We start from the raw sequence: 27,458 nt of genomic DNA, 5'->3' as shown, positions 1-27,458 counted from the left end.
ACATTACAAACTTTACACAGAAACTAGGTAAGAAAGCTCATGCACAAGAATTATGGGTAGCCCTAAGAATGAGAAGCACTAAGTACTATGGCCATAGTATGGGACAGCAAAACCTCGTCGTTTTCCTGTAATTGATGTTTGATGGCTCCTGCGTCGTATCTCTTCTTCATCTTGTCCGTCGAGATGTTGATCCGCTCTCGAGCATACCTAAGTACTGTTTCCAACCGGGCCTGGAGGTCTTGCACATACTCCTCAGGCGAGGAATGTACATTCAGAGGGCGGCCGAAGAGCAGGTTACTTGGCAGACGGAGATCGCGACCGAAGAGCATCTGTGATGGAGAATAGTCGGTGTATTCGAGGACGGCACTACGGTAAGCAAGCAGGAACAGGGCAGCTTGCGATCCCAATCTTTGTTTTTGGAAACCATGAGCGAAAGGTGGTTCAGGATTGTACGGTTAAACCTCTCCACCATGCCATCAGACTGGATGTAGCGGGGGTCGTCTGCGTTTTCTTGAGTTCCAACAAGTCGCAGAGTCCCTTGAACACAGCTGAAGTGAAGTTCCTGCCTTGGTCGGAATGAATCTGGAGGAGGGGTCCCAAATCTGGACACCCAATTCTGTAATAGAACTTCAGCTGTCGTGACAGCTGAAACTGGGTAAGCTTTGGTCCACTTCGTAAAGTAATTCATGACAACGAGGATGTATTTGTTGCCATCCGTGGTTGGAGGAAAAGGTCCAAGTATGTCGAGGGCAATTCGCCCGAAAGGCGCTCCTACATTGTATCGCTGCAGCCTTCCTAGGCTACGTCCCTTCGATCCTTTCCTGGCTCCGCAAGCATCACAAGATCGGCACCACTTCTCAACATTGTTTCTCGCCGAACTCTAGAAGAAGCTCTCTCAGACCTTGTTTAGTGTCTTCATACAGCCGAAATGCCCTCCTGGTGAGCTGCTGTGTATCTCCTTCAGGAACATCAGGTATTCGGTTTCGAGGAAGCAACAGCTGCCATCTCTTATTAGTTCCATCGTCGCTTCCGAAATGGAGTCTTATATCGATATAAGACTTATAGTCTTATATCGATATAAGACTCCATTTCGGAAGTGGAGTGAATCCCAGAGAGCCCAGTACCTTTTAATTGCAGGACTGAAAATAGAAATATTCTGCCACTTGGGTTTTGTACTGGTTCTTCAGTTCTATTATTGGCCTAATGTCAGGATTCGATGATTGGTCTTCTCTAACTTTTTCATCACTCCACGGATCTGGATCAGTTGATGTTGAAGATGTTACTTGCCGGATATTCGGATTCGCCAACCCGTACTTAGCCTACAATGCCTGCAGTGTGCTCTTGAACAATGCCTGCAGTGTGCAAGACAAGTCTTCCTAGATAAAGCATCCGCATTTCCGTGGGAAGAGCCTTTACGATGTTTTATCTCAAAGTCATATTCCTAGAGTCTTTGAATCCATCTGGCTATTTGTCCTTCGGGATTTTTGAAATTCAGTAGCCAGGTTAGAGAAGCATGGTCGGTCCGCAATAAGAATTTTCTGCCAGAGAGATAATGATGGAAATGTTCTATGGCCTTTACGAAGCAAGCAATTTTTTACGGGTGACGCAATAATTCCTTTCCGGTTTGGACAAGCACTTACTCCAATAGGCTAATACTCGCTCTTGACCATTAATCATTACCATTAATTAATAGAAAGGACAGCTCCCATACTTTCGCTGCTTGCATCTGTGTCCAACATAAATTCTTTGTCTGCCTGGGGATATGCGAGCATGGGTGTAGATGTTAATGCCCTCTTCAACTGATTAAAGGACTTCTCGCACTCCTCAGTCCACACGAATTTTTGTTTACTTTCTGTTAATTTATACAGAGGCCTTGCGATGTTGGAGAACCCCTTCACGAATCTTCTGTTATAAGTACAGAGTCCCAGAAGTAGTTGAAAAATATCCACAGGACTTTCTCAAAAGTACGGCCCACTATAATGATGTCGTCTAGGTAGACCACACAGGATTCGTAAGATAGACCACGAAGCACTGTCTCCATCAGGTGTTAAAATGTTGCAAGTGCGTCACAGAGTCCAAAGGGCATAACTTTAAACTCCCAGAATCCTTGACCGGTAGTGAACGCAGTTTCCTCTCTAACTTCGGGATGAATTTCCACTTGCCAGTATCCACTCTTGAGGTCCAGAGTGGAAAACCACTTGTGTTCTGATAAGGTGTCTAGAGTATCGTCATTCCGGGGGAAGAGGGTAACTGTCTTTCTTAGTGACATTATTTAGTCTCCGGTAGTCGACACAAAATCTTGTCCAGCCATCTTTCTTCCGGACGAGAACTATAGGAGATGCCCATGGACTTGTGGATGGTACGATGATTTCATTTTCTTGCATCTCCTTCAGAAGATTTCCAACCTCTTCCTGTTTTGCGAATGGTAAAAGTCTGGGATGCTGCTTTATCGAGAGTGATCCCCCGTATCAATTCGATGTCGAGTCAGTTTTGCGCGGCCAACATCTCTGGATGACCTAGAAAATAGATCTTCAAATTTTTTAATTGTTTTCTCTGCCGCACGTCTTTGTTCATGGGTTAAATTTGCACTCTGCAGAAGTTCTTCCATTAATTTCCTAGTTGCCTCAATCGGAATTTCAAATGGGGCTTTGTAAACGCAAGTAACTGGAGTGCATGCTGCTAGCACTTCACCCTTCTTGATGTTTCTCAGTCTGGGACTAACATTCGCCACTCTCACAGGGATGAAATTTTTCGAAAGATCTACTAATGAGAAGGCCACTAATACCTCTCTTGGGCTATTTTCAGGGTATTCAATTAGTCCAAATCTGAAGCTATTCCTTTCTATGGAGCCGGCTATTAATAATTCTGTCATCGGAGGGATGGTGACATCTGTTTTTGTTGTTACTTGGGGAGCTGAGGGAATGCTGCCGTTCATTTCAAACACAGTTATATCTTCTTTTGCAGAGCGCATTTCGTTACGTTCAAAGTCTAATGTAAAGTCGTACTTCTGCAAAAAGTCCAGTCCGAGTATTAATTCGTTCGCAATGTTAGCGACGAAAGCTAAGTGCTGGTAGGTCTCAATTCCGAAGGTAATGATAATGTTAATTTTACCTTCAATGGGAATCTTATCACCTGTCACTGTTTGTAAAGTCACAGAAAGCGGAGTCCAGCGAAACGCTTCGCTCAATTTTCGAACTACATCTGTTCTCACGATGGTTACATTTGCTCCCGTATCTACGATTATTTTACAAGGATGCTTATTCACGTATCCTTCGACGAACAGTCCGTTATCTCCGCCGCTCATTGAAGAGATTAAGAACTTTCAGAGGGGCTGCATCTTTGCCGGGCAATCTCCGCCCCGTGAGATTGCCATACTTTAGTTTCCTGGTTTTGTTTCGCGGGAGCTCTCTCCCATTCATGATTCACGTGACAGTTCCTGCTGAGATGTCCTTCCAATCCGCAGTTCCAGCACTTGAGGATTTTCTTCCCAGTATTGTTTTTATTAGGTTTTCTTAACGCCTTCCGAATCTCTCTTATTTCTTTTTTTAGTTTCGAGACATCAAAATTTGGATATTGTATTTGAGCCGCTCTAACAGGATGGCGATCTCTTCGAGTCGCTTGTTGAGCTGACTCGAACTTCATAGCGTAGACTAGGGCAGATTTTAGGTCTTTCAGATCCGCTAATCTGAGAGCTTTCTGAATTTCCGCATCCTTAACGGCATAGACGAAATGCATCAAGGCCAGATTTTCTCTGACATCAGGTGGACAGTCCGGATATGCTTGATGCGCCAACCTCTCGATGTCAGTCGACAGTTCTTGAAGGCTTTCCGTGATTTTCTTCTGGAAAGATTTCAACTGCAGACGGTCACAGTCCTTTGCACACATTCCCCGAATCTCATTTCCAGCGCATTCGAGAGGGTATTGAAGTTTGAAATCTGGTCTTCGGAGGGGACCCCTAAGATGTCTGCAGCCTCTCCTCGGAGGGACGCAGCCAACTGCGAAGCCTTCATGTGAGAGTCCCACTTGTTATTTTCCTCCACGATGGAAAACTGGGTCTTATATACACTAAATGAGGATTTTCCATCGTATGTGCTTGGTTTGATTACCATATGAGAGTACACTGGGAGAACCTTGAAATCTTCAGCTTCGTCCTTGGGCTCAGTCCGGTTTTCTTTCGAAACATCTACTTCTTTCCGAAATTCACTCAATTTTTCTTCAAATCGTTTTTCCACAACTGCTATTTTTGCTCCGGTATCCTCTCTAAGCTCCACGATCTCGCTTTTAATCTTTTCTTCTTCCACTTCCATCTGTTCGACTTTCTCTTGCATCTTTTCTTGAATGGCTTTTATTTCGCTCTTGATCTCAGCCTTTGTCTCCTCCTGTCCGACTTTCATCTCTTCCTGTCCGGCTTCCATCTCTTTCATTGCAGCTTTCATCTCTTCCTCTCCGGCTTTCATCTCTTTCATTGCAGCTTTCATCTCTTCCTGTCTAGCTTTCATCTCTTTCATTTCAGTTTTCATCTGTTCCTGTCCGGCTTCCATCTTTTTCTGTCCAGCTTCCGTCTTTTCTTGAAATGCAGCAAAGGCAGTCACGAGCTGTCTTAATTGTTCTTCCATCGCTCTTGTCACTGGCATTCACCCTCAAACGCCACTTCTGACACCAGTTGTTACGTTCGTAAGGGGTGCATATGGATTTCCAGTGAATGACGACAAAACCTGATGAAGTATCAAAACACACATTATTTACCAATATTAATCTGATAGCTCCAAAATCACTTTTATAGTCGTCGAACTGTTATAAACACGCTGACACGTTCAGCGACTCAGCTTTCACACTGTCAGGTAATAACGGTGGAAACAGCTTCACTGCAAAGCACCAGAGTACAGCTTCCGACTCTGCTTGGTCGTACTCGGAACTCCACGTACTCTCGAGACTCTCCACACTACAACTCACGACGCACTCGACGATACACAAGAGTATAGCTCTCGACTCAGCACAGTCTAAGACAAAACTCGACGATGCAATAATTCACGATACTCTACAAGACTCTCTCGATACACGCGACGACCAACTCGGCGCTAGACTTCGAGAAATTCGCTCACTGACTGACTATCGGCTCGCTAGACAAGAAACACACTAACTGACTGCGGACCAGCAGGGTTTATACAGCTTTCGGCTTGTGTTCGAGAACGTTCTGGGCTAAACCGGTAAGAATTCGTTCCAGAAGGTTCTTCATCCGTCCATGAGATATCAGAAATTTTGTTGCCAAATTGGCGATTTCTTGCCAAATGTGGCAAACCTGCCTTCCCTTGCCATTTTATGGATGCCCTAAAACTGCTTTGCGGGGAAGCCATCTTACCGCTCCTGTACATTTCGTAACACTACCCCCTCCCAAGGACTGTATGTCCCGGGCAGCACAACCCTTGGTCAGAAGCCTAATTCGATACAAACAAAAAAATAACATAACTAAAGAAAAAACATTTACACTACATTACAAACTTTACACAGAAACTAGGTAAGAAAGCTCATGCACAAGAATTATGGGTAGCCCTAAGAATGAGAAGCACTAAGTACTATGGCCATAGTATGGGACAGCAAAACCTCGTCGTTTTCCTGTAATTGATGTTTGATGGCTCCTGCGTCGTATCTCTTCTTCATCTTGTCCGTCGAGATGTTGATCCGCTCTCGAGCATACCTAAGTACTGTTTCCAACCGGGCCTGGAGGTCTTGCACATACTCCTCAGGCGAGGAATGTACATTCAGAGGGCGGCCGAAGAGCAGGTTACTTGGCAGACGGAGATCGCGACCGAAGAGCATCTGTGATGGAGAATAGTCGGTGTATTCGAGGACGGCACTACGGTAAGCAAGCAGGAACAGGGCAGCTTGCGATCCCAATCTTTGTTTTTGGAAACCATGAGCGAAAGGTGGTTCAGGATTGTACGGTTAAACCTCTCCACCATGCCATCAGACTGGATGTAGCGGGGGTCGTCTGCGTTTTCTTGAGTTCCAACAAGTCGCAGAGTCCCTTGAACACAGCTGAAGTGAAGTTCCTGCCTTGGTCAGAATGAATCTGGAGGAGGGGTCCCAAATCTGGACACCCAATTTTGTAATAGAACTTCAGCTGTCGTGACAGCTGAAACTGGGTAAGCTTTGGTCCACTTCGTAAAGTAATTCATGACAACGAGGATGTATTTGTTGCCATCCGTGGTTGGAGGAAAAGGTCCAAGTATGTCGAGGGCAATTCGCCCGAAAGGCGCTCCTACATTGTATCGCTGCAGCCTTCCTAGGCTACGTCCCTTCGATCCTTTCCTGGCTCCGCAAGCATCACAAGATCGGCACCACTTCTCAACATTGTTTCTCGCCGAACTCTAGAAGAAGCTCTCTCAGACCTTGTTTAGTGTCTTCATACAGCCGAAATGCCCTCCTGGTGAGCTGCTGTGTATCTCCTTCAGGAACATCAGGTATTCGGTTTCGAGGAAGCAACAGCTGCCATCTCTTATTAGTTCCATCGTCGCTTCCGAAATGGAGTCTTATATCGATATTAGACTTATAGTCTTATATCGATATAAGACTCCATTTCGGAAGTGGAGTGAATCCCAGAGAGCCCAGTACCTTTTAATTGCAGGACTGAAAATAGAAATATTCTGCCACTTGGGTTTTGTACTGGTTCTTCAGTTCTATTATTGGCCTAATGTCAGGATTCGATGATTGGTCTTCTCTAACTTTTTCATCACTCCACGGATCTGGATCAGTTGATGTTGAAGATGTTACTTGCCGGATATTCGGATTCGCCAACCCGTACTTAGCCTACAATGCCTGCAGTGTGCTCTTGAACAATGCCTGCAGTGTGCAAGACAAGTCTTCCTAGATAAAGCATCCGCATTTCCGTGGGAAGAGCCTTTACGATGTTTTATCTCAAAGTCATATTCCTAGAGTCTTTGAATCCATCTGGCTATTTGTCCTTCGGGATTTTTGAAATTCAGTAGCCAGGTTAGAGAAGCATGGTCGGTCCGCAATAAGAATTTTCTGCCAGAGAGATAATGATGGAAATGTTCTATGGCCTTTACGAAGCAAGCAATTTTTTACGGGTGACGCAATAATTCCTTTCCGGTTTGGACAAGCACTTACTCCAATAGGCTAATACTCGCTCTTGACCATTAATCATTACCATTAATTAATAGAAAGGACAGCTCCCATACTTTCGCTGCTTGCATCTGTGTCCAACATAAATTCTTTGTCTGCCTGGGGATATGCGAGCACGGGTGTAGATGTTAATGCCCTCTTCAACTGATTAAAGGACTTCTCGCACTCCTCAGTCCACACGAATTTTTGTTTACTTTCTGTTAATTTATACAGAGGCCTTGCGATGTTGGAGAACCCCTTCACGAATCTTCTGTTATAAGTACAGAGTCCCAGAAGTAGTTGAAAAATATCCACAGGACTTTCTCAAAAGTACGGCCCACTATAATGATGTCGTCTAGGTAGACCACACAGGATTCGTAAGATAGACCACGAAGCACTGTCTCCATCAGGTGTTAAAATGTTGCAAGTGCGTCACAGAGTCCAAAGGGCATAACTTTAAACTCCCAGAATCCTTGACCGGTAGTGAACGCAGTTTCCTCTCTAACTTCGGGATGAATTTCCACTTGCCAGTATCCACTCTTGAGGTCCAGAGTGGAAAACCACTTGTGTTCTGATAAGGTGTCTAGAGTATCGTCATTCCGGGGGAAGAGGGTAACTGTCTTTCTTAGTGACATTATTTAGTCTCCGGTAGTCGACACAAAATCTTGTCCAGCCATCTTTCTTCCGGACGAGAACTATAGGAGATGCCCATGGACTTGTGGATGGTACGATGATTTCATTTTCTTGCATCTCCTTCAGAAGATTTCCAACCTCTTCCTGTTTTGCGAATGGTAAAAGTCTGGGATGCTGCTTTATCGAGAGTGATCCCCCGTATCAATTCGATGTCGAGTCAGTTTTGCGCGGCCAACATCTCTGGATGACCTAGAAAATAGATCTTCAAATTTTTTAATTGTTTTCTCTGCCGCACGTCTTTGTTCATGGGTTAAATTTGCACTCTGCAGAAGTTCTTCCATTAATTTCCTAGTTGCCTCAATCGGAATTTCAAATGGGGCTTTGTAAACGCAAGTAACTGGAGTGCATGCTGCTAGCACTTCACCCTTCTTGATGTTTCTCAGTCTGGGACTAACATTCGCCACTCTCACAGGGATGAAATTTTTCGAAACATCTACTAATGAGAAGGCCACTAATACCTCTCTTGTGCTATTTTCAGGGTATTCAATTAGTCCAAATCTGAAGCTATTCCTTTCTATGGAGCCGGCTATTAATAATTCTGTCATCGGAGGGATGGTGACATCTGTTTTTGTTGTTACTTGGTGAGCTGAGGGAATGCTGCCGTTCATTTCAAACACAGTTATATCTTCTTTTGCAGAGCGCATTTCGTTACGTTCAAAGTCCAATGTAAAGTCGTATTTCTGCAAAAAGTCCAGTCCGAGTATTAATTCGTTCGCAATGTTAGCGACGAAAGCTAAGTGCTGGTAGGTCTCAATTCCGAAGGTAATGATAATGTTAATTTTACCTTCAATGGGAATCTTATCACCTGTCACTGTTTGTAAAGTCACAGAAAGCGGAGTCCAGCGAAACGCTTCGCTCAATTTTCGAACTACATCTGTTCTCACGATGGTTACATTTGCTCCCGTATCTACAATTATTTTACAAGGATGCTTATTCACGTATCCTTCGACGAACAGTCCGTTATCTCCGCCGCTCATTGAAGAGATTAAGAACTTTCAGAGGGGCTGCATCTTTGCCGGGCAATCTCCGCCCCGTGAGATTGCCATACTTTAGTTTCCTGGTTTTGTTTCGCGGGAGCTCTCTCCCATTCATGATTCACGTGACAGTTCCTGCTGAGATGTCCTTCCAATCCGCAGTTCCAGCACTTGAGGATTTTCTTCCCAGTATTGTTTTTATTAGGTTTTCTTAACGCCTTCCGAATCTCTCTTATTTCTTTTTTTAGTTTCGAGACATCAAAATTTGGATATTGTATTTGAGCCGCTCTAACAGGATGGCGATCTCTTCGAGTCGCTTGTTGAGCTGACTCGAACTTCATAGCGTAGACTAGGGCAGATTTCAGGTCTTTCAGATCCGCTAATCTGAGAGCTTTCTGAATTTCCGCATCCTTAACGGCATAGACGAAATGCATCAAGGCCAGATTTTCTCTGACATCAGGTGGACAGTCCGGATATGCTTGATGCGCCAACCTCTCGATGTCAGTCGACAGTTCTTGAAGGCTTTCCGTGATTTTCTTCTGGAAAGATTTCAACTGCAGACGGTCACAGTCCTTTGCACACATTCCCCGAATCTCATTTCCAGCGCATTCGAGAGGGTATTGAAGTTTGAAATCTGGTCTTCGAAGGGGACCCCTAAGATGTCTGCAGCCTCTCCTCGGAGGGACGCAGCCAACTGCGAAGCCTTCATGTGAGAGTCCCACTTGTTATTTTCCTCCACGATGGAAAACTGGGTCTTATATACACTAAATGAGGATTTTCCATCGTATGTGCTTGGTTTGATTACCATATGAGAGTACACTGGGAGAACCTTGAAATCTTCAGCTTCGTCCTTGGGCTCAGTCCGGTTTTCTTTCGAAACATCTACTTCTTTCCGAAATTCACTCAATTTTTCTTCAAATCGTTTTTCCACAACTGCTATTTTTGCTCCGGTATCCTCTCTAAGCTCCACGATCTCGCTTTTAATCTTTTCTTCTTCCACTTCCATCTGTTCGACTTTCTCTTGCATCTTTTCTTGAATGGCTTTTATTTCGCTCTTGATCTCAGCCTTTGTCTCCTCCTGTCCGACTTTCATCTCTTCCTGTCCGGCTTCCATCTCTTTCATTGCAGCTTTCATCTCTTTCATTGCAGCTTTCATCTCTTCCTGTCTAGCTTTCATCTCTTTCATTTCAGTTTTCATCTGTTCCTGTCCGGCTTCCATCTTTTTCTGTCCAGCTTCCGTCTTTTCTTGAAATGCAGCAAAGGCAGTCACGAGCTGTCTTAATTGTTCTTCCATCGCTCTTGTCACTGGCATTCACCCTCAAACGCCACTTCTGACACCAGTTGTTACGTTCGTAAGGGGTGCATATGGATTTCCAGTGAATGACGACAAAACCTGATGAAGTATCGAAACACACATTATTTACCAATATTAATCTGATAGCTCCAAAATCACTTTTATAGTCGTCGAACTGTTATAAACACGCTGACACGTTCAGCGACTCAGCTTTCACACTGTCAGGTAATAACGGTGGAAACAGCTTCACTGCAAAGCACCAGAGTACAGCTTCCGACTCTGCTTGGTCGTACTCGGAACTCCACGTACTCTCGAGACTCTCCACACTACAACTCACGACGCACTCGACGATACACAAGAGTATAGCTCTCTACTCAGCACAGTCTAAGACAAAACTCGACGATGCACTAATTCACGATACTCTACAAGACTCTCTCGATACACGCGACGACCAACTCGGCGCTAGACTTCGAGAAATTCGCTCACTGACTGACTATCGGCTCGCTAGACAAGAAACACACTAACTGACTGCGGACCAGCAGGGTTTATACAGCTTTCGGCTTGTGTTCGAGAACGTTCTGGGCTAAACCGGTAAGAATTCGTTCCAGAAGGTTCTTCATCCGTCCATGAGATATCAGAAATTTTGTTGCCAAATTGGCGATTTCTTGCCAAATGTGGCAACCCTGCCTTCCCTTGCCATTTTATGGATGCCCTAAAACTGCTTTGCGGGGAAGCCATCTTACCGCTCCTGTACATTTCGTAACACTACCCCCTCCCAAGGACTGTATGTCCCGGGCAGCACAACCCTTGGTCAGAAGCCTAATTCGATACAAACAAAAAAATAACATAACTAAAGAAAAAACATTTACACTACATTACAAACTTTACACAGAAACTAGGTAAGAAAGCTCATGCACAAGAATTATGGGTAGCCCTAAGAATGAGAAGCACTAAGTACTATGGCCATAGTATGGGACAGCAAAACCTCGTCGTTTTCCTGTAATTGATGTTTGATGGCTCCTGCGTCGTATCTCTTCTTCATCTTGTCCGTCGAGATGTTGATCCGCTCTCGAGCATACCTAAGTACTGTTTCCAACCGGGCCTGGAGGTCTTGCACATACTCCTCAGGCGAGGAATGTACATTCAGAGGGCGGCCGAAGAGCAGGTTACTTGGCAGACGGAGATCGCGACCGAAGAGCATCTGTGATGGAGAATAGTCGGTGTATTCGAGGACGGCACTACGGTAAGCAAGCAGGAACAGGGCAGCTTGCGATCCCAATCTTTGTTTTTGGAAACCATGAGCGAAAGGTGGTTCAGGATTGTACGGTTAAACCTCTCCACCATGCCATCAGACTGGATGTAGCGGGGGTCGTCTGCGTTTTCTTGAGTTCCAACAAGTCGCAGAGTCCCTTGAACACAGCTGAAGTGAAGTTCCTGCCTTGGTCGGAATGAATCTGGAGGAGGGGTCCCAAATCTGGACACCCAATTCTGTAATAGAACTTCAGCTGTCGTGACAGCTGAAACTGGGTAAGCTTTGGTCCACTTCGTAAAGTAATTCATGACAACGAGGATGTATTTGTTGCCATCCGTGGTTGGAGGAAAAGGTCCAAGTATGTCGAGGGCAATTCGCCCGAAAGGCGCTCCTACATTGTATCGCTGCAGCCTTCCTAGGCTACGTCCCTTCGATCCTTTCCTGGCTCCGCAAGCATCACAAGATCGGCACCACTTCTCAACATTGTTTCTCGCCGAACTCTAGAAGAAGCTCTCTCAGACCTTGTTTAGTGTCTTCATACAGCCGAAATGCCCTCCTGGTGAGCTGCTGTGTATCTCCTTCAGGAACATCAGGTATTCGGTTTCGAGGAAGCAACAGCTGCCATCTCTTATTAGTTCCATCGTCGCTTCCGAAATGGAGTCTTATATCGATATAAGACTTATAGTCTTATATCGATATAAGACTCCATTTCGGAAGTGGAGTGAATCCCAGAGAGCCCAGTACCTTTTAATTGCAGGACTGAAAATAGAAATATTCTGCCACTTGGGTTTTGTACTGGTTCTTCAGTTCTATTATTGGCCTAATGTCAGGATTCGATGATTGGTCTTCTCTAACTTTTTCATCACTCCACGGATCTGGATCAGTTGATGTTGAAGATGTTACTTGCCAGATATTCGGATTCGCCAACCCGTACTTAGCCTACAATGCTTGCAGTGTGCTCTTGAACAATGCCTGCAGTGTGCAAGACAAGTCTTCCTAGATAAAGCATCCGCATTTCCGTGGGAAGAGCCTTTACGATGTTTTATCTCAAAGTCATATTCCTAGAGTCTTTGAATCCATCTGGCTATTTGTCCTTCGGGATTTTTGAAATTCAGTAGCCAGGTTAGAGAAGCATGGTCGGTCCGCAATAAGAATTTTCTGCCAGAGAGATAATGATGGAAATGTTCTATGGCCTTTACGAAGCAAGCAATTTTTTACGGGTGACGCAATAATTCCTTTCCGGTTTGGACAAGCACTTACTCCAATAGGCTAATACTCGCTCTTGACCATTAATCATTACCATTAATTAATAGAAAGGACAGCTCCCATACTTTCGCTGCTTGCATCTGTGTCCAACATAAATTCTTTGTCTGCCTGGGGATATGCGAGCACGGGTGTAGATGTTAATGCCCTCTTCAACTGATTAAAGGACTTCTCGCACTCCTCAGTCCACACGAATTTTTGTTTACTTTCTGTTAATTTATACAGAGGCCTTGCGATGTTGGAGAACCCCTTCACGAATCTTCTGTTATAAGTACAGAGTCCCAGAAGTAGTTGAAAAATATCCACAGGACTTTCTCAAAAGTACGGCCCACTATAATGATGTCGTCTAGGTAGACCACACAGGATTCGTAAGATAGACCACGAAGCACTGTCTCCATCAGGTGTTAAAATGTTGCAAGTGCGTCACAGAGTCCAAAGGGCATAACTTTAAACTCCCAGAATCCTTGACCGGTAGTGAACGCAGTTTCCTCTCTAACTTCGGGATGAATTTCCACTTGCCAGTATCCACTCTTGAGGTCCAGAGTGGAAAACCACTTGTGTTCTGATAAGGTGTCTAGAGTATCGTCAGTCCGGGGGAAGAGGGTAACTGTCTTTCTTAGTGACATTATTTAGTCTCCGGTAGTCGACACAAAATCTTGTCCAGCCATCTTTCTTCCGGACGAGAACTATAGGAGATGCCCATGGACTTGTGGATGGTACGATGATTTCATTTTCTTGCATCTCCTTCAGAAGATTTCCAACCTCTTCCTGTTTTGCGAATGGTAAAAGTCTGGGATGCTGCTTTATCGAGAGTGATCCCCCGTATCAATTCGATGTCGAGTCAGTTTTGCGCGGCCAACATCTCTGGATGACCTAGAAAATAGATCTTCAAATTTTTTAATTGTTTTCTCTGCCGCACGTCTTTGTTCATGGGTTAAATTTGCACTCTGCAGAAGTTCTTCCATTAATTTCCTAGTTGCCTCAATCGGAATTTCAAATGGGGCTTTGTAAACGCAAGTAACTGGAGTGCATGCTGCTAGCACTTCACCCTTCTTGATGTTTCTCAGTCTGGGACTAACATTCGCCACTCTCACAGGGATGAAATTTTTCGAAAGATCTACTAATGAGAAGACCACTAATACCTCTCTTGTGCTATTTTCAGGGTATTCAATTAGTCCAAATCTGAAGCTATTCCTTTCTATGGAGCCGGCTATTAATAATTCTGTCATCGGAGGGATGGTGACATCTGTTTTTGTTGTTACTTGGTGAGCTGAGGGAATGCTGCCGTTCATTTCAAACACAGTTATATCTTCTTTTGCAGAGCGCATTTCGTTACGTTCAAAGTCCAATGTAAAGTCGTATTTCTGCAAAAAGTCCAGTCCGAGTATTAATTCGTTCGCAATGTTAGCGACGAAAGCTAAGTGCTGGTAGGTCTCAATTCCGAAGGTAATGATAATGTTAATTTTACCTTCAATGGGAATCTTATCACCTGTCACTGTTTGTAAAGTCACAGAAAGCGGAGTCCAGCGAAACGCTTCGCTCAATTTTCGAACTACATCTGTTCTCACGATGGTTACATTTGCTCCCGTATCTACGATTATTTTACAAGGATGCTTATTCACGTATCCTTCGACGAACAGTCCGTTATCTCCGCCGCTCATTGAAGAGATTAAGAACTTTCAGAGGGGCTGCATCTTTGCCGGGCAATCTCCGCCCCGTGAGATTGCCATACTTTAGTTTCCTGGTTTTGTTTCGCGGGAGCTCTCTCCCATTCATGATTCACGTGACAGTTCCTGCTGAGATGTCCTTCCAATCCGCAGTTCCAGCACTTGAGGATTTTCTTCCCAGTATTGTTTTTATTAGGTTTTCTTAACGCCTTCCGAATCTCTCTTATTTCTTTTTTTAGTTTCGAGACATCAAAATTTGGATATTGTATTTGAGCCGCTCTAACAGGATGGCGATCTCTTCGAGTCGCTTGTTGAGCTGACTCGAACTTCATAGCGTAGACTAGGGCAGATTTCAGGTCTTTCAGATCCGCTAATCTGAGAGCTTTCTGAATTTCCGCATCCTTAACGGCATAGACGAAATGCATCAAGGCCAGATTTTCTCTGACATCAGGTGGACAGTCCGGATATGCTTGATGCGCCAACCTCTCGATGTCAGTCGACAGTTCTTGAAGGCTTTCCGTGATTTTCTTCTGGAAAGATTTCAACTGCAGACGGTCACAGTCCTTTGCACATATTCCCCGAATCTCATTTCCAGCGCATTCGAGAGGGTATTGAAGTTTGAAATCTGGTCTTCGGAGGGGACCCCTAAGATGTCTGCAGCCTCTCCTCGGAGGGACGCAGCCAACTGCGAAGCCTTCATGTGAGAGTCCCACTTGTTATTTTCCTCCACGATGGAAAACTGGGTCTTATATACACTAAATGAGGATTTTCCATCGTATGTGCTTGGTTTGATTACCATATGAGAGTACACTGGGAGAACCTTGAAATCTTCAGCTTCGTCCTTGGGCTCAGTCCGGTTTTCTTTCGAAACATCTACTTCTTTCCGAAATTCACTCAATTTTTCTTCAAATCGTTTTTCCACAACTGCTATTTTTGCTCCGGTATCCTCTCTAAGCTCCACGATCTCGCTTTTAATCTTTTCTTCTTCCACTTCCATCTGTTCGACTTTCTCTTGCATCTTTTCTTGAATGGCTTTTATTTCGCTCTTGATCTCAGCCTTTGTCTCCTCCTGTCCGACTTTCATCTCTTCCTGTCCGGCTTCCATCTCTTTCATTGCAGCTTTCATCTCTTCCTCTCCGGCTTTCATCTCTTTCATTGCAGCTTTCATCTCTTCCTGTCTAGCTTTCATCTCTTTCATTTCAGTTTTCATCTGTTCCTGTCCGGCTTCCATCTTTTTCTGTCCAGCTTCCGTCTTTTCTTGAAATGCAGCAAAGGCAGTCACGAGCTGTCTTAATTGTTCTTCCATCGCTCTTGTCACTGGCATTCACCCTCAAACGCCACTTCTGACACCAGTTGTTACGTTCGTAAGGGGTGCATATGGATTTCCAGTGAATGACGACAAAACCTGATGAAGTATCGAAACACACATTATTTACCAATATTAATCTGATAGCTCCAAAATCACTTTTATAGTCGTCGAACTGTTATAAACACGCTGACACGTTCAGCGACTCAGCTTTCACACTGTCAGGTAATAACGGTGGAAACAGCTTCACTGCAAAGCACCAGAGTACAGCTTCCGACTCTGCTTGGTCGTACTCGGAACTCCACGTACTCTCGAGACTCTCCACACTACAACTCACGACGCACTCGACGATACACAAGAGTATAGCTCTCGACTCAGCACAGTCTAAGACAAAACTCGACGATGCACTAATTCACGATACTCTACAAGACTCTCTCGATACACGCGACGACCAACTCGGCGCTAGACTTCGAGAAATTCGCTCACTGACTGACTATCGGCTCGCTAGACAAGAAACACACTAACTGACTGCGGACCAGCAGGGTTTATACAGCTTTCGGCTTGTGTTCGAGAACGTTCTGGGCTAAACCGGTAAGAATTCGTTCCAGAAGGTTCTTCATCCGTCCATGAGATATCAGAAATTTTGTTGCCAAATTGGCGATTTCTTGCCAAATGTGGCAACCCTGCGTTCCCTTGCCATTTTATGGATGCCCTAAAACTGCTTTGCGGGGAAGCCATCTTACCGCTCCTGTACATTTCGTAACACTACCCCCTCCCAAGGACTGTATGTCCCGGGCAGCACAACCCTTGGTCAGAAGCCTAATTCGATACAAACAAAAAAATAACATAACTAAAGAAAAAACATTTACACTACATTACAAACTTTACACAGAAACTAGGTAAGAAAGCTCATGCACAAGAATTATGGGTAGCCCTAAGAATGAGAAGCACTAAGTACTATGGCCATAGTATGGGACAGCAAAACCTCGTCGTTTTCCTGTAATTGATGTTTGATGGCTCCTGCGTCGTATCTCTTCTTCATCTTGTCCGTCGAGATGTTGATCCGCTCTCGAGCATACCTAAGTACTGTTTCCAACCGGGCCTGGAGGTCTTGCACATACTCCTCAGGCGAGGAATGTACATTCAGAGGGCGGCCGAAGAGCAGGTTACTTGGCAGACGGAGATCGCGACCGAAGAGCATCTGTGATGGAGAATAGTCGGTGTATTCGAGGACGGCACTACGGTAAGCAAGCAGGAACAGGGCAGCTTGCGATCCCAATCTTTGTTTTTGGAAACCATGAGCGAAAGGTGGTTCAGGATTGTACGGTTAAACCTCTCCACCATGCCATCAGACTGGATGTAGCGGGGGTCGTCTGCGTTTTCTTGAGTTCCAACAAGTCGCAGAGTCCCTTGAACACAGCTGAAGTGAAGTTCCTGCCTTGGTCGGAATGAATCTGGAGGAGGGGTCCCAAATCTGGACACCCAATTCTGTAATAGAACTTCAGCTGTCGTGACAGCTGAAACTGGGTAAGCTTTGGTCCACTTCGTAAAGTAATTCATGACAACGAGGATGTATTTGTTGCCATCCGTGGTTGGAGGAAAAGGTCCAAGTATGTCGAGGGCAATTCGCCCGAAAGGCGCTCCTACATTGTATCGCTGCAGCCTTCCTAGGCTACGTCCCTTCGATCCTTTCCTGGCTCCGCAAGCATCACAAGATCGGCACCACTTCTCAACATTGTTTCTCGCCGAACTCTAGAAGAAGCTCTCTCAGACCTTGTTTAGTGTCTTCATACAGCCGAAATGCCCTCCTGGTGAGCTGCTGTGTATCTCCTTCAGGAACATCAGGTATTCGGTTTCGAGGAAGCAACAGCTGCCATCTCTTATTAGTTCCATCGTCGCTTCCGAAATGGAGTCTTATATCGATATAAGACTTATAGTCTTATATCGATATAAGACTCCATTTCGGAAGTGGAGTGAATCCCAGAGAGCCCAGTACCTTTTAATTGCAGGACTGAAAATAGAAATATTCTGCCACTTGGGTTTTGTACTGGTTCTTCAGTTCTATTATTGGCCTAATGTCAGGATTCGATGATTGGTCTTCTCTAACTTTTTCATCACTCCACGGATCTGGATCAGTTGATGTTGAAGATGTTACTTGCCGGATATTCGGATTCGCCAACCCGTACTTAGCCTACAATGCCTGCAGTGTGCAAGACAAGTCTTCCTAGATAAAGCATCCGCATTTCCGTGGGAAGAGCCTTTACGATGTTTTATCTCAAAGTCATATTCCTAGAGTCTTTGAATCCATCTGGCTATTTGTCCTTCGGGATTTTTGAAATTCAGTAGCCAGGTTAGAGAAGCATGGTCGGTCCGCAATAAGAATTTTCTGCCAGAGAGATAATGATGGAAATGTTCTATGGCCTTTACGAAGCAAGCAATTTTTTACGGGTGACGCAATAATTCCTTTCCGGTTTGGACAAGCACTTACTCCAATAGGCTAATACTCGCTCTTGACCATTAATCATTACCATTAATTAATAGAAAGGACAGCTCCCATACTTTCGCTGCTTGCATCTGTGTCCAACATAAATTCTTTGTCTGCCTGGGGATATGCGAGCACGGGCGTAGATGTTAATGCCCTCTTCAACTGATTAAAGGACTTCTCGCACTCCTCAGTCCACACGAATTTTTGTTTACTTTCTGTTAATTTATACAGAGGCCTTGCGATGTTGGAGAACCCCTTCACGAATCTTCTGTTATAAGTACAGAGTCCCAGAAGTAGTTGAAGAATATCCACAGGACTTCCTCAAAAGTACGGCCCACTATAATGATGTCGTCTAGGTAGACCACACAGGATTCGTAAGATAGACCACGAAGCACTGTCTCCATCAGGTGTTAAAATGTTGCAAGTGCGTCACAGAGTCCAAAGGGCATAACTTTAAACTCCCAGAATCCTTGACCGGTAGTGAACGCAGTTTCCTCTCTAACTTCGGGATGAATTTCCACTTGCCAGTATCCACTCTTGAGGTCCAGAGTGGAAAACCACTTGTGTTCTGATAAGGTGTCTAGAGTATCGTCAGTCCGGGGGAAGAGGGTAACTGTCTTTCTTAGTGACATTATTTAGTCTCCGGTAGTCGACACAAAATCTTGTCCAGCCATCTTTCTTCCGGACGAGAACTATAGGAGATGCCCATGGACTTGTGGATGGTACGATGATTTCATTTTCTTGCATCTCCTTCAGAAGATTTCCAACCTCTTCCTGTTTTGCGAATGGTAAAAGTCTGGGATGCTGCTTTATCGAGAGTGATCCCCCGTATCAATTCGATGTCGAGTCAGTTTTGCGCGGCCAACATCTCTGGATGACCTAGAAAATAGATCTTCAAATTTTTTAATTGTTTTCTCTGCCGCACGTCTTTGTTCATGGGTTAAATTTGCACTCTGCAGAAGTTCTTCCATTAATTTCCTAGTTGCCTCAATCGGAATTTCAAATGGGGCTTTGTAAACGCAAGTAACTGGAGTGCATGCTGCTAGCACTTCACCCTTCTTGATGTTTCTCAGTCTGGGACTAACATTCGCCACTCTCACAGGGATGAAATTTTTCGAAAGATCTACTAATGAGAAGGCCACTAATACCTCTCTTGGGCTGTTTTCAGGGTATTCAATTAGTCCAAATCTGAAGCTATTCCTTTCTATGGAGCCGGCTATTAATAATTCTGTCATCGGAGGGATGGTGACATCTGTTTTTGTTGTTACTTTTTGAGCTGAGGGAATGCTGCCGTTCATTTCAAACACAGTTATATCTTCTTTTGCAGAGCGCATTTCGTTACGTTCAAAGTCCAATGTAAAGTCGTACTTCTGCAAAAAGTCCAGTCCGAGTATTAATTCGTTCGCAATGTTAGCGACGAAAGCTAAGTGCTGGTAGGTCTCAATTCCGAAGGTAATGATAATGTTAATTTTACCTTCAATGGGAATCTTATCACCTGTCACTGTTTGTAAAGTCACAGAAAGCGGAGTCCAGCGAAACGCTTCGCTCAATTTTCGAACTACATCTGTTCTCACGATGGTTACATTTGCTCCCGTATCTACGATTATTTTACAAGGATGCTTATTCACGTATCCTTCGACGAACAGTCCGTTATCTCCGCCGCTCATTGAAGAGATTAAGAACTTTCAGAGGGGCTGCATCTTTGCCGGGCAATCTCCGCCCCGTGAGATTGCCATACTTTAGTTTCCTGGTTTTGTTTCGTGGGAGCTCTCTCCCATTCATGATTCACGTGACAGTTCCTGCTGAGATGTCCTTCCAATCCGCAGTTCCAGCACTTGAGGATTTTCTTCCCAGTATTGTTTTTATTAGGTTTTCTTAACGCCTTCCGAATCTCTCTTATTTCTTTTTTTAGTTTCGAGACATCAAAATTTGGATATTGTATTTGAGCCGCTCTAACAGGATGGCGATCTCTTCGAGTCGCTTGTTGAGCTGACTCGAACTTCATAGCGTAGACTAGGGCAGATTTCAGGTCTTTCAGATCCGCTAATCTGAGAGCTTTCTGAATTTCCGCATCCTTAACGGCATAGACGAAATGCATCAAGGCCAGATTTTCTCTGACATAAGGTGGACAGTCCGGATATGCTTGATGCGCCAACCTCTCGATGTCAGTCGACAGTTCTTGAAGGCTTTCCGTGATTTTCTTCTGGAAAGATTTCAACTGCAGACGGTCACAGTCCTTTGCACACATTCCCCGAATCTCATTTCCAGCGCATTCGAGAGGGTATTGAAGTTTGAAATCTGGTCTTCGGAGGGGACCCCTAAGATGTCTGCAGCCTCTCCTCGGAGGGACGCAGCCAACTGCGAAGCCTTCATGTGAGAGTCCCACTTGTTATTTTCCTCCACGATGGAAAACTGGGTCTTATATACACTAAATGAGGATTTTCCATCGTATGTGCTTGGTTTGATTACCATATGAGAGTACACTGGGAGAACCTTGAAATCTTCAGCTTCGTCCTTGGGCTCAGTCCGGTTTTCTTTCGAAACATCTACTTCTTTCCGAAATTCACTCAATTTTTCTTCAAATCGTTTTTCCACAACTGCTATTTTTGCTCCGGTATCCTCTCTAAGCTCCACGATCTCGCTTTTAATCTTTTCTTCTTCCACTTCCATCTGTTCGACTTTCTCTTGCATCTTTTCTTGAATGGCTTTTATTTCGCTCTTGATCTCAGCCTTTGTCTCCTCCTGTCCGACTTTCATCTCTTCCTGTCCGGCTTCCATCTCTTTCATTGCAGCTTTCATCTCTTCCTCTCCGGCTTTCATCTCTTTCATTGCAGCTTTCATCTCTTCCTGTCTAGCTTTCATCTCTTTCATTTCAGTTTTCATCTGTTCCTGTCCGGCTTCCATCTTTTTCTGTCCAGCTTCCGTCTTTTCTTGAAATGCAGCAAAGGCAGTCACGAGCTGTCTTAATTGTTCTTCCATCGCTCTTGTCACTGGCATTCACCCTCAAACGCCACTTCTGACACCAGTTGTTACGTTCGTAAGGGGTGCATATGGATTTCCAGTGAATGACGACAAAACCTGATGAAGTATCGAAACACACATTATTTACCAATATTAATCTGATAGCTCCAAAATCACTTTTATAGTCGTCGAACTGTTATAAACACGCTGACACGTTCAGCGACTCAGCTTTCACACTGTCAGGTAATAACGGTGGAAACAGCTTCACTGGAAAGCACCAGAGTACAGCTTCCGACTCTGCTTGGTCGTACTCGGAACTCCACGTACTCTCGAGACTCTCCACACTACAACTCACGACGCACTCGACGATACACAAGAGTATAGCTCTCGACTCAGCACAGTCTAAGACAAAACTCGACGATGCACTAATTCACGATACTCTACAAGACTCTCTCGATACACGCGACGACCAACTCGGCGCTAGACTTCGAGAAATTCGCTCACTGACTGACTATCGGCTCGCTAGACAAGAAACACACTAACTGACTGCGGACCAGCAGGGTTTATACAGCTTTCGGCTTGTGTTCGAGAACGTTCTGGGCTAAACCGGTAAGAATTCGTTCCAGAAGGTTCTTCATCCGTCCATGAGATATCAGAAATTTTGTTGCCAAATTGGCGATTTCTTGCCAAATGTGGCAACCCTGCCTTCCCTTGCCATTTTATGGATGCCCTAAAACTGCTTTGCGGGGAAGCCATCTTACCGCTCCTGTACATTTCGTAACACTACCCCCTCCCAAGGACTGTATGTCCCGGGCAGCACAACCCTTGGTCAGAAGCCTAATTCGATACAAACAAAAAAATAACATAACTAAAGAAAAAACATTTACACTACATTACAAACTTTACACAGAAACTAGGTAAGAAAGCTCATGCACAAGAATTATGGGTAGCCCTAAGAATGAGAAGCACTAAGTACTATGGCCATAGTATGGGACAGCAAAACCTCGTCGTTTTCCTGTAATTGATGTTTGATGGCTCCTGCGTCGTATCTCTTCTTCATCTTGTCCGTCGAGATGTTGATCCGCTCTCGAGCATACCTAAGTACTGTTTCCAACCGGGCCTGGAGGTCTTGCACATACTCCTCAGGCGAGGAATGTACATTCAGAGGGCGGCCGAAGAGCAGGTTACTTGGCAGACGGAGATCGCGACCGAAGAGCATCTGTGATGGAGAATAGTCGGTGTATTCGAGGACGGCACTACGGTAAGCAAGCAGGAACAGGGCAGCTTGCGATCCCAATCTTTGTTTTTGGAAACCATGAGCGAAAGGTGGTTCAGGATTGTACGGTTAAACCTCTCCACCATGCCATCAGACTGGATGTAGCGGGGGTCGTCTGCGTTTTCTTGAGTTCCAACAAGTCGCAGAGTCCCTTGAACACAGCTGAAGTGAAGTTCCTGCCTTGGTCGGAATGAATCTGGAGGAGGGGTCCCAAATCTGGACACCCAATTCTGTAATAGAACTTCAGCTGTCGTGACAGCTGAAACTGGGTAAGCTTTGGTCCACTTCGTAAAGTAATTCATGACAACGAGGATGTATTTGTTGCCATCCGTGGTTGGAGGAAAAGGTCCAAGTATGTCGAGGGCAATTCGCCCGAAAGGCGCTCCTACATTGTATCGCTGCAGCCTTCCTAGGCTACGTCCCTTCGATCCTTTCCTGGCTCCGCAAGCATCACAAGATCGGCACCACTTCTCAACATTGTTTCTCGCCGAACTCTAGAAGAAGCTCTCTCAGACCTTGTTTAGTGTCTTCATACAGCCGAAATGCCCTCCTGGTGAGCTGCTGTGTATCTCCTTCAGGAACATCAGGTATTCGGTTTCGAGGAAGCAACAGCTGCCATCTCTTATTAGTTCCATCGTCGCTTCCGAAATGGAGTCTTATATCGATATAAGACTTATAGTCTTATATCGATATAAGACTCCATTTCGGAAGTGGAGTGAATCCCAGAGAGCCCAGTACCTTTTAATTGCAGGACTGAAAATAGAAATATTCTGCCACTTGGGTTTTGTACTGGTTCTTCAGTTCTATTATTGGCCTAATGTCAGGATTCGATGATTGGTCTTCTCTAACTTTTTCATCACTCCACGGATCTGGATCAGTTGATGTTGAAGATGTTACTTGCCAGATATTCGGATTCGCCAAGCCGTACTTAGCCTCGGCTCTTGAACAATGCCTGCAGTGTGCAAGACAAGGCTTCCTAGATAAAGCATCCGCATTTCCGTGGGAAGAGCCTTTACGATGTTTTATCTCAAAGTCATATTCCTAGAGTCTTTGAATCCATCTGGCTATTTGTCCTTCGGGATTTTTGAAATTCAGTAGCCAGGTTAGAGAAGCATGGTCGGTCCGCAATAAGAATTTTCTGCCAGAGAGATAATGATGGAAATGTTCTATGGCCTTTACGAAGCAAGCAATTTTTTACGGGTGACGCAATAATTCCTTTCCGGTTTGGACAAGCACTTACTCCAATAGGCTAATACTCGCTCTTGACCATTAATCATTACCATTAATTAATAGAAAGGACAGCTCCCATACTTTCGCTGCTTGCATCTGTGTCCAACATAAATTCTTTGTCTGCCTGGGGATATGCGAGCACGGGCGTAGATGTTAATGCCCTCTTCAACTGATTAAAGGACTTCTCGCACTCCTCAGTCCACACGAATTTTTGTTTACTTTCTGTTAATTTATACAGAGGCCTTGCGATGTTGGAGAACCCCTTCACGAATCTTCTGTTATAAGTACAGAGTCCCAGAAGTAGTTGAAGAATATCCACAGGACTTCCTCAAAAGTACGGCCCACTATAATGATGTCGTCTAGGTAGACCACACAGGATTCGTAAGATAGACCACGAAGCACTGTCTCCATCAGGTGTTAAAATGTTGCAAGTGCGTCACAGAGTCCAAAGGGCATAACTTTAAACTCCCAGAATCCTTGACCGGTAGTGAACGCAGTTTCCTCTCTAACTTCGGGATGAATTTCCACTTGCCAGTATCCACTCTTGAGGTCCAGAGTGGAAAACCACTTGTGTTCTGATAAGGTGTCTAGAGTATCGTCAGTCCGGGGGAAGAGGGTAACTGTCTTTCTTAGTGACATTATTTAGTCTCCGGTAGTCGACACAAAATCTTGTCCAGCCATCTTTCTTCCGGACGAGAACTATAGGAGATGCCCATGGACTTGTGGATGGTACGATGATTTCATTTTCTTGCATCTCCTTCAGAAGATTTCCAACCTCTTCCTGTTTTGCGAATGGTAAAAGTCTGGGATGCTGCTTTATCGAGAGTGATCCCCCGTATCAATTCGATGTCGAGTCAGTTTTGCGCGGCCAACATCTCTGGATGACCTAGAAAATAGATCTTCAAATTTTTTAATTGTTTTCTCTGCCGCACGTCTTTGTTCATGGGTTAAATTTGCACTCTGCAGAAGTTCTTCCATTAATTTCCTAGTTGCCTCAATCGGAATTTCAAATGGGGCTTTGTAAACGCAAGTAACTGGAGTGCATGCTGCTAGCACTTCACCCTTCTTGATGTTTCTCAGTCTGGGACTAACATTCGCCACTCTCACAGGGATGAAATTTTTCGAAAGATCTACTAATGAGAAGGCCACTAATACCTCTCTTGGGCTGTTTTCAGGGTATTCAATTAGTCCAAATCTGAAGCTATTCCTTTCTATGGAGCCGGCTATTAATAATTCTGTCATCGGAGGGATGGTGACATCTGTTTTTGTTGTTACTTAGTGAGCTGAGGGAATGCTGCCGTTCATTTCAAACACAGTTATATCTTCTTTTGCAGAGCGCATTTCGTTACGTTCAAAGTCCAATGTAAAGTCGTACTTCTGCAAAAAGTCCAGTCCGAGTATTAATTCGTTCGCAATGTTAGCGACGAAAGCTAAGTGCTGGTAGGTCTCAATTCCGAAGGTAATGATAATGTTAATTTTACCTTCAATGGGAATCTTATCACCTGTCACTGTTTGTAAAGTCACAGAAAGCGGAGTCCAGCGAAACGCTTCGCTCAATTTTCGAACTACATCTGTTCTCACGATGGTTACATTTGCTCCCGTATCTACGATTATTTTACAAGGATGCTTATTCACGTATCCTTCGACGAACAGTCCGTTATCTCCGCCGCTCATTGAAGAGATTAAGAACTTTCAGAGGGGCTGCATCTTTGCCGGGCAATCTCCGCCCCGTGAGATTGCCATACTTTAGTTTCCTGGTTTTGTTTCGCGGGAGCTCTCTCCCATTCATGATTCACGTGACAGTTCCTGCTGAGATGTCCTTCCAATCCGCAGTTCCAGCACTTGAGGATTTTCTTCCCAGTATTGTTTTTATTAGGTTTTCTTAACGCCTTCCGAATCTCTCTTATTTCTTTTTTTAGTTTCGAGACATCAAAATTTGGATATTGTATTTGAGCCGCTCTAACAGGATGGCGATCTCTTCGAGTCGCTTGTTGAGCTGACTCGAACTTCATAGCGTAGACTAGGGCAGATTTCAGGTCTTTCAGATCCGCTAATCTGAGAGCTTTCTGAATTTCCGCATCCTTAACGGCATAGACGAAATGCATCAAGGCCAGATTTTCTCTGACATAAGGTGGACAGTCCGGATATGCTTGATGCGCCAACCTCTCGATGTCAGTCGACAGTTCTTGAAGGCTTTCCGTGATTTTCTTCTGGAAAGATTTCAACTGCAGACGGTCACAGTCCTTTGCACACATTCCCCGAATCTCATTTCCAGCGCATTCGAGAGGGTATTGAAGTTTGAAATCTGGTCTTCGGAGGGGACCCCTAAGATGTCTGCAGCCTCTCCTCGGAGGGACGCAGCCAACTGCGAAGCCTTCATGTGAGAGTCCCACTTGTTATTTTCCTCCACGATGGAAAACTGGGTCTTATATACACTAAATGAGGATTTTCCATCGTATGTGCTTGGTTTGATTACCATATGAGAGTACACTGGGAGAACCTTGAAATCTTCAGCTTCGTCCTTGGGCTCAGTCCGGTTTTCTTTCGAAACATCTACTTCTTTCCGAAATTCACTCAATTTTTCTTCAAATCGTTTTTCCACAACTGCTATTTTTGCTCCGGTATCCTCTCTAAGCTCCACGATCTCGCTTTTAATCTTTTCTTCTTCCACTTCCATCTGTTCGACTTTCTCTTGCATCTTTTCTTGAATGGCTTTTATTTCGCTCTTGATCTCAGCCTTTGTCTCCTCCTGTCCGACTTTCATCTCTTCCTGTCCGGCTTCCATTTCTTTCATTGCAGCTTTCATCTCTTCCTCTCCGGCTTTCATCTCTTTCATTGCAGCTTTCATCTCTTCCTGTCTAGCTTTCATCTCTTTCATTTCAGTTTTCATCTGTTCCTGTCCGGCTTCCATCTTTTTCTGTCCAGCTTCCGTCTTTTCTTGAAATGCAGCAAAGGCAGTCACGAGCTGTCTTAATTGTTCTTCCATCGCTCTTGTCACTGGCATTCACCCTCAAACGCCACTTCTGACACCAGTTGTTACGTTCGTAAGGGGTGCATATGGATTTCCAGTGAATGACGACAAAACCTGATGAAGTATCGAAACACACATTATTTACCAATATTAATCTGATAGCTCCAAAATCACTTTTATAGTCGTCGAACTGTTATAAACACGCTGACACGTTCAGCGACTCAGCTTTCACACTGTCAGGTAATAACGGTGGAAACAGCTTCACTGGAAAGCACCAGAGTACAGCTTCCGACTCTGCTTGGTCGTACTCGGAACTCCACGTACTCTCGAGACTCTCCACACTACAACTCACGACGCACTCGACGATACACAAGAGTATAGCTCTCGACTCAGCACAGTCTAAGACAAAACTCGACGATGCACTAATTCACGATACTCTACAAGACTCTCTCGATACACGCGACGACCAACTCGGCGCTAGACTTCGAGAAATTCGCTCACTGACTGACTATCGGCTCGCTAGACAAGAAACACACTAACTGACTGCGGACCAGCAGGGTTTATACAGCTTTCGGCTTGTGTTCGAGAACGTTCTGGGCTAAACCGGTAAGAATTCGTTCCAGAAGGTTCTTCATCCGTCCATGAGATATCAGAAATTTTGTTGCCAAATTGGCGATTTCTTGCCAAATGTGGCAACCCTGCCTTCCCTTGCCATTTTATGGATGCCCTAAAACTGCTTTGCGGGGAAGCCATCTTACCGCTCCTGTACATTTCGTAACACTACCCCCTCCCAAGGACTGTATGTCCCGGGCAGCACAACCCTTGGTCAGAAGCCTAATTCGATACAAACAAAAAAATAACATAACTAAAGAAAAAACATTTACACTACATTACAAACTTTACACAGAAACTAGGTAAGAAAGCTCATGCACAAGAATTATGGGTAGCCCTAAGAATGAGAAGC

At 44.7% G+C, this 27,458-nt stretch overlaps 1 protein-coding gene across 1 annotated transcript; it reads right to left on the bottom strand.

Annotated features, from left to right (window-relative positions):
- Positions 1-24,798: 24,798 nt before the first annotated feature.
- On the bottom strand, positions 24,799-25,197 carry LOC146997754 (retroviral-like aspartic protease 1). Its single transcript, XM_085814390.1, has one exon. The coding sequence runs from the start codon at positions 25,195-25,197 to the stop codon at positions 24,799-24,801; it is 399 nt and encodes a 132-aa protein (XP_085670516.1).
- Positions 25,198-27,458: the final 2,261 nt, after the last annotated feature.

Source organism: Stegodyphus dumicola, chromosome 4, assembly GCF_044657685.1.
Source record: "Stegodyphus dumicola isolate Sdum_Otavi_A_Nest chromosome 4, ASM4465768v1".
Classification (NCBI taxonomy): domain Eukaryota; kingdom Metazoa; phylum Arthropoda; class Arachnida; order Araneae; family Eresidae; genus Stegodyphus; species Stegodyphus dumicola.
Note: the sequence above shows the minus strand (reverse complement) of the source record. Positions and strands in the feature narration are given on the sequence as shown.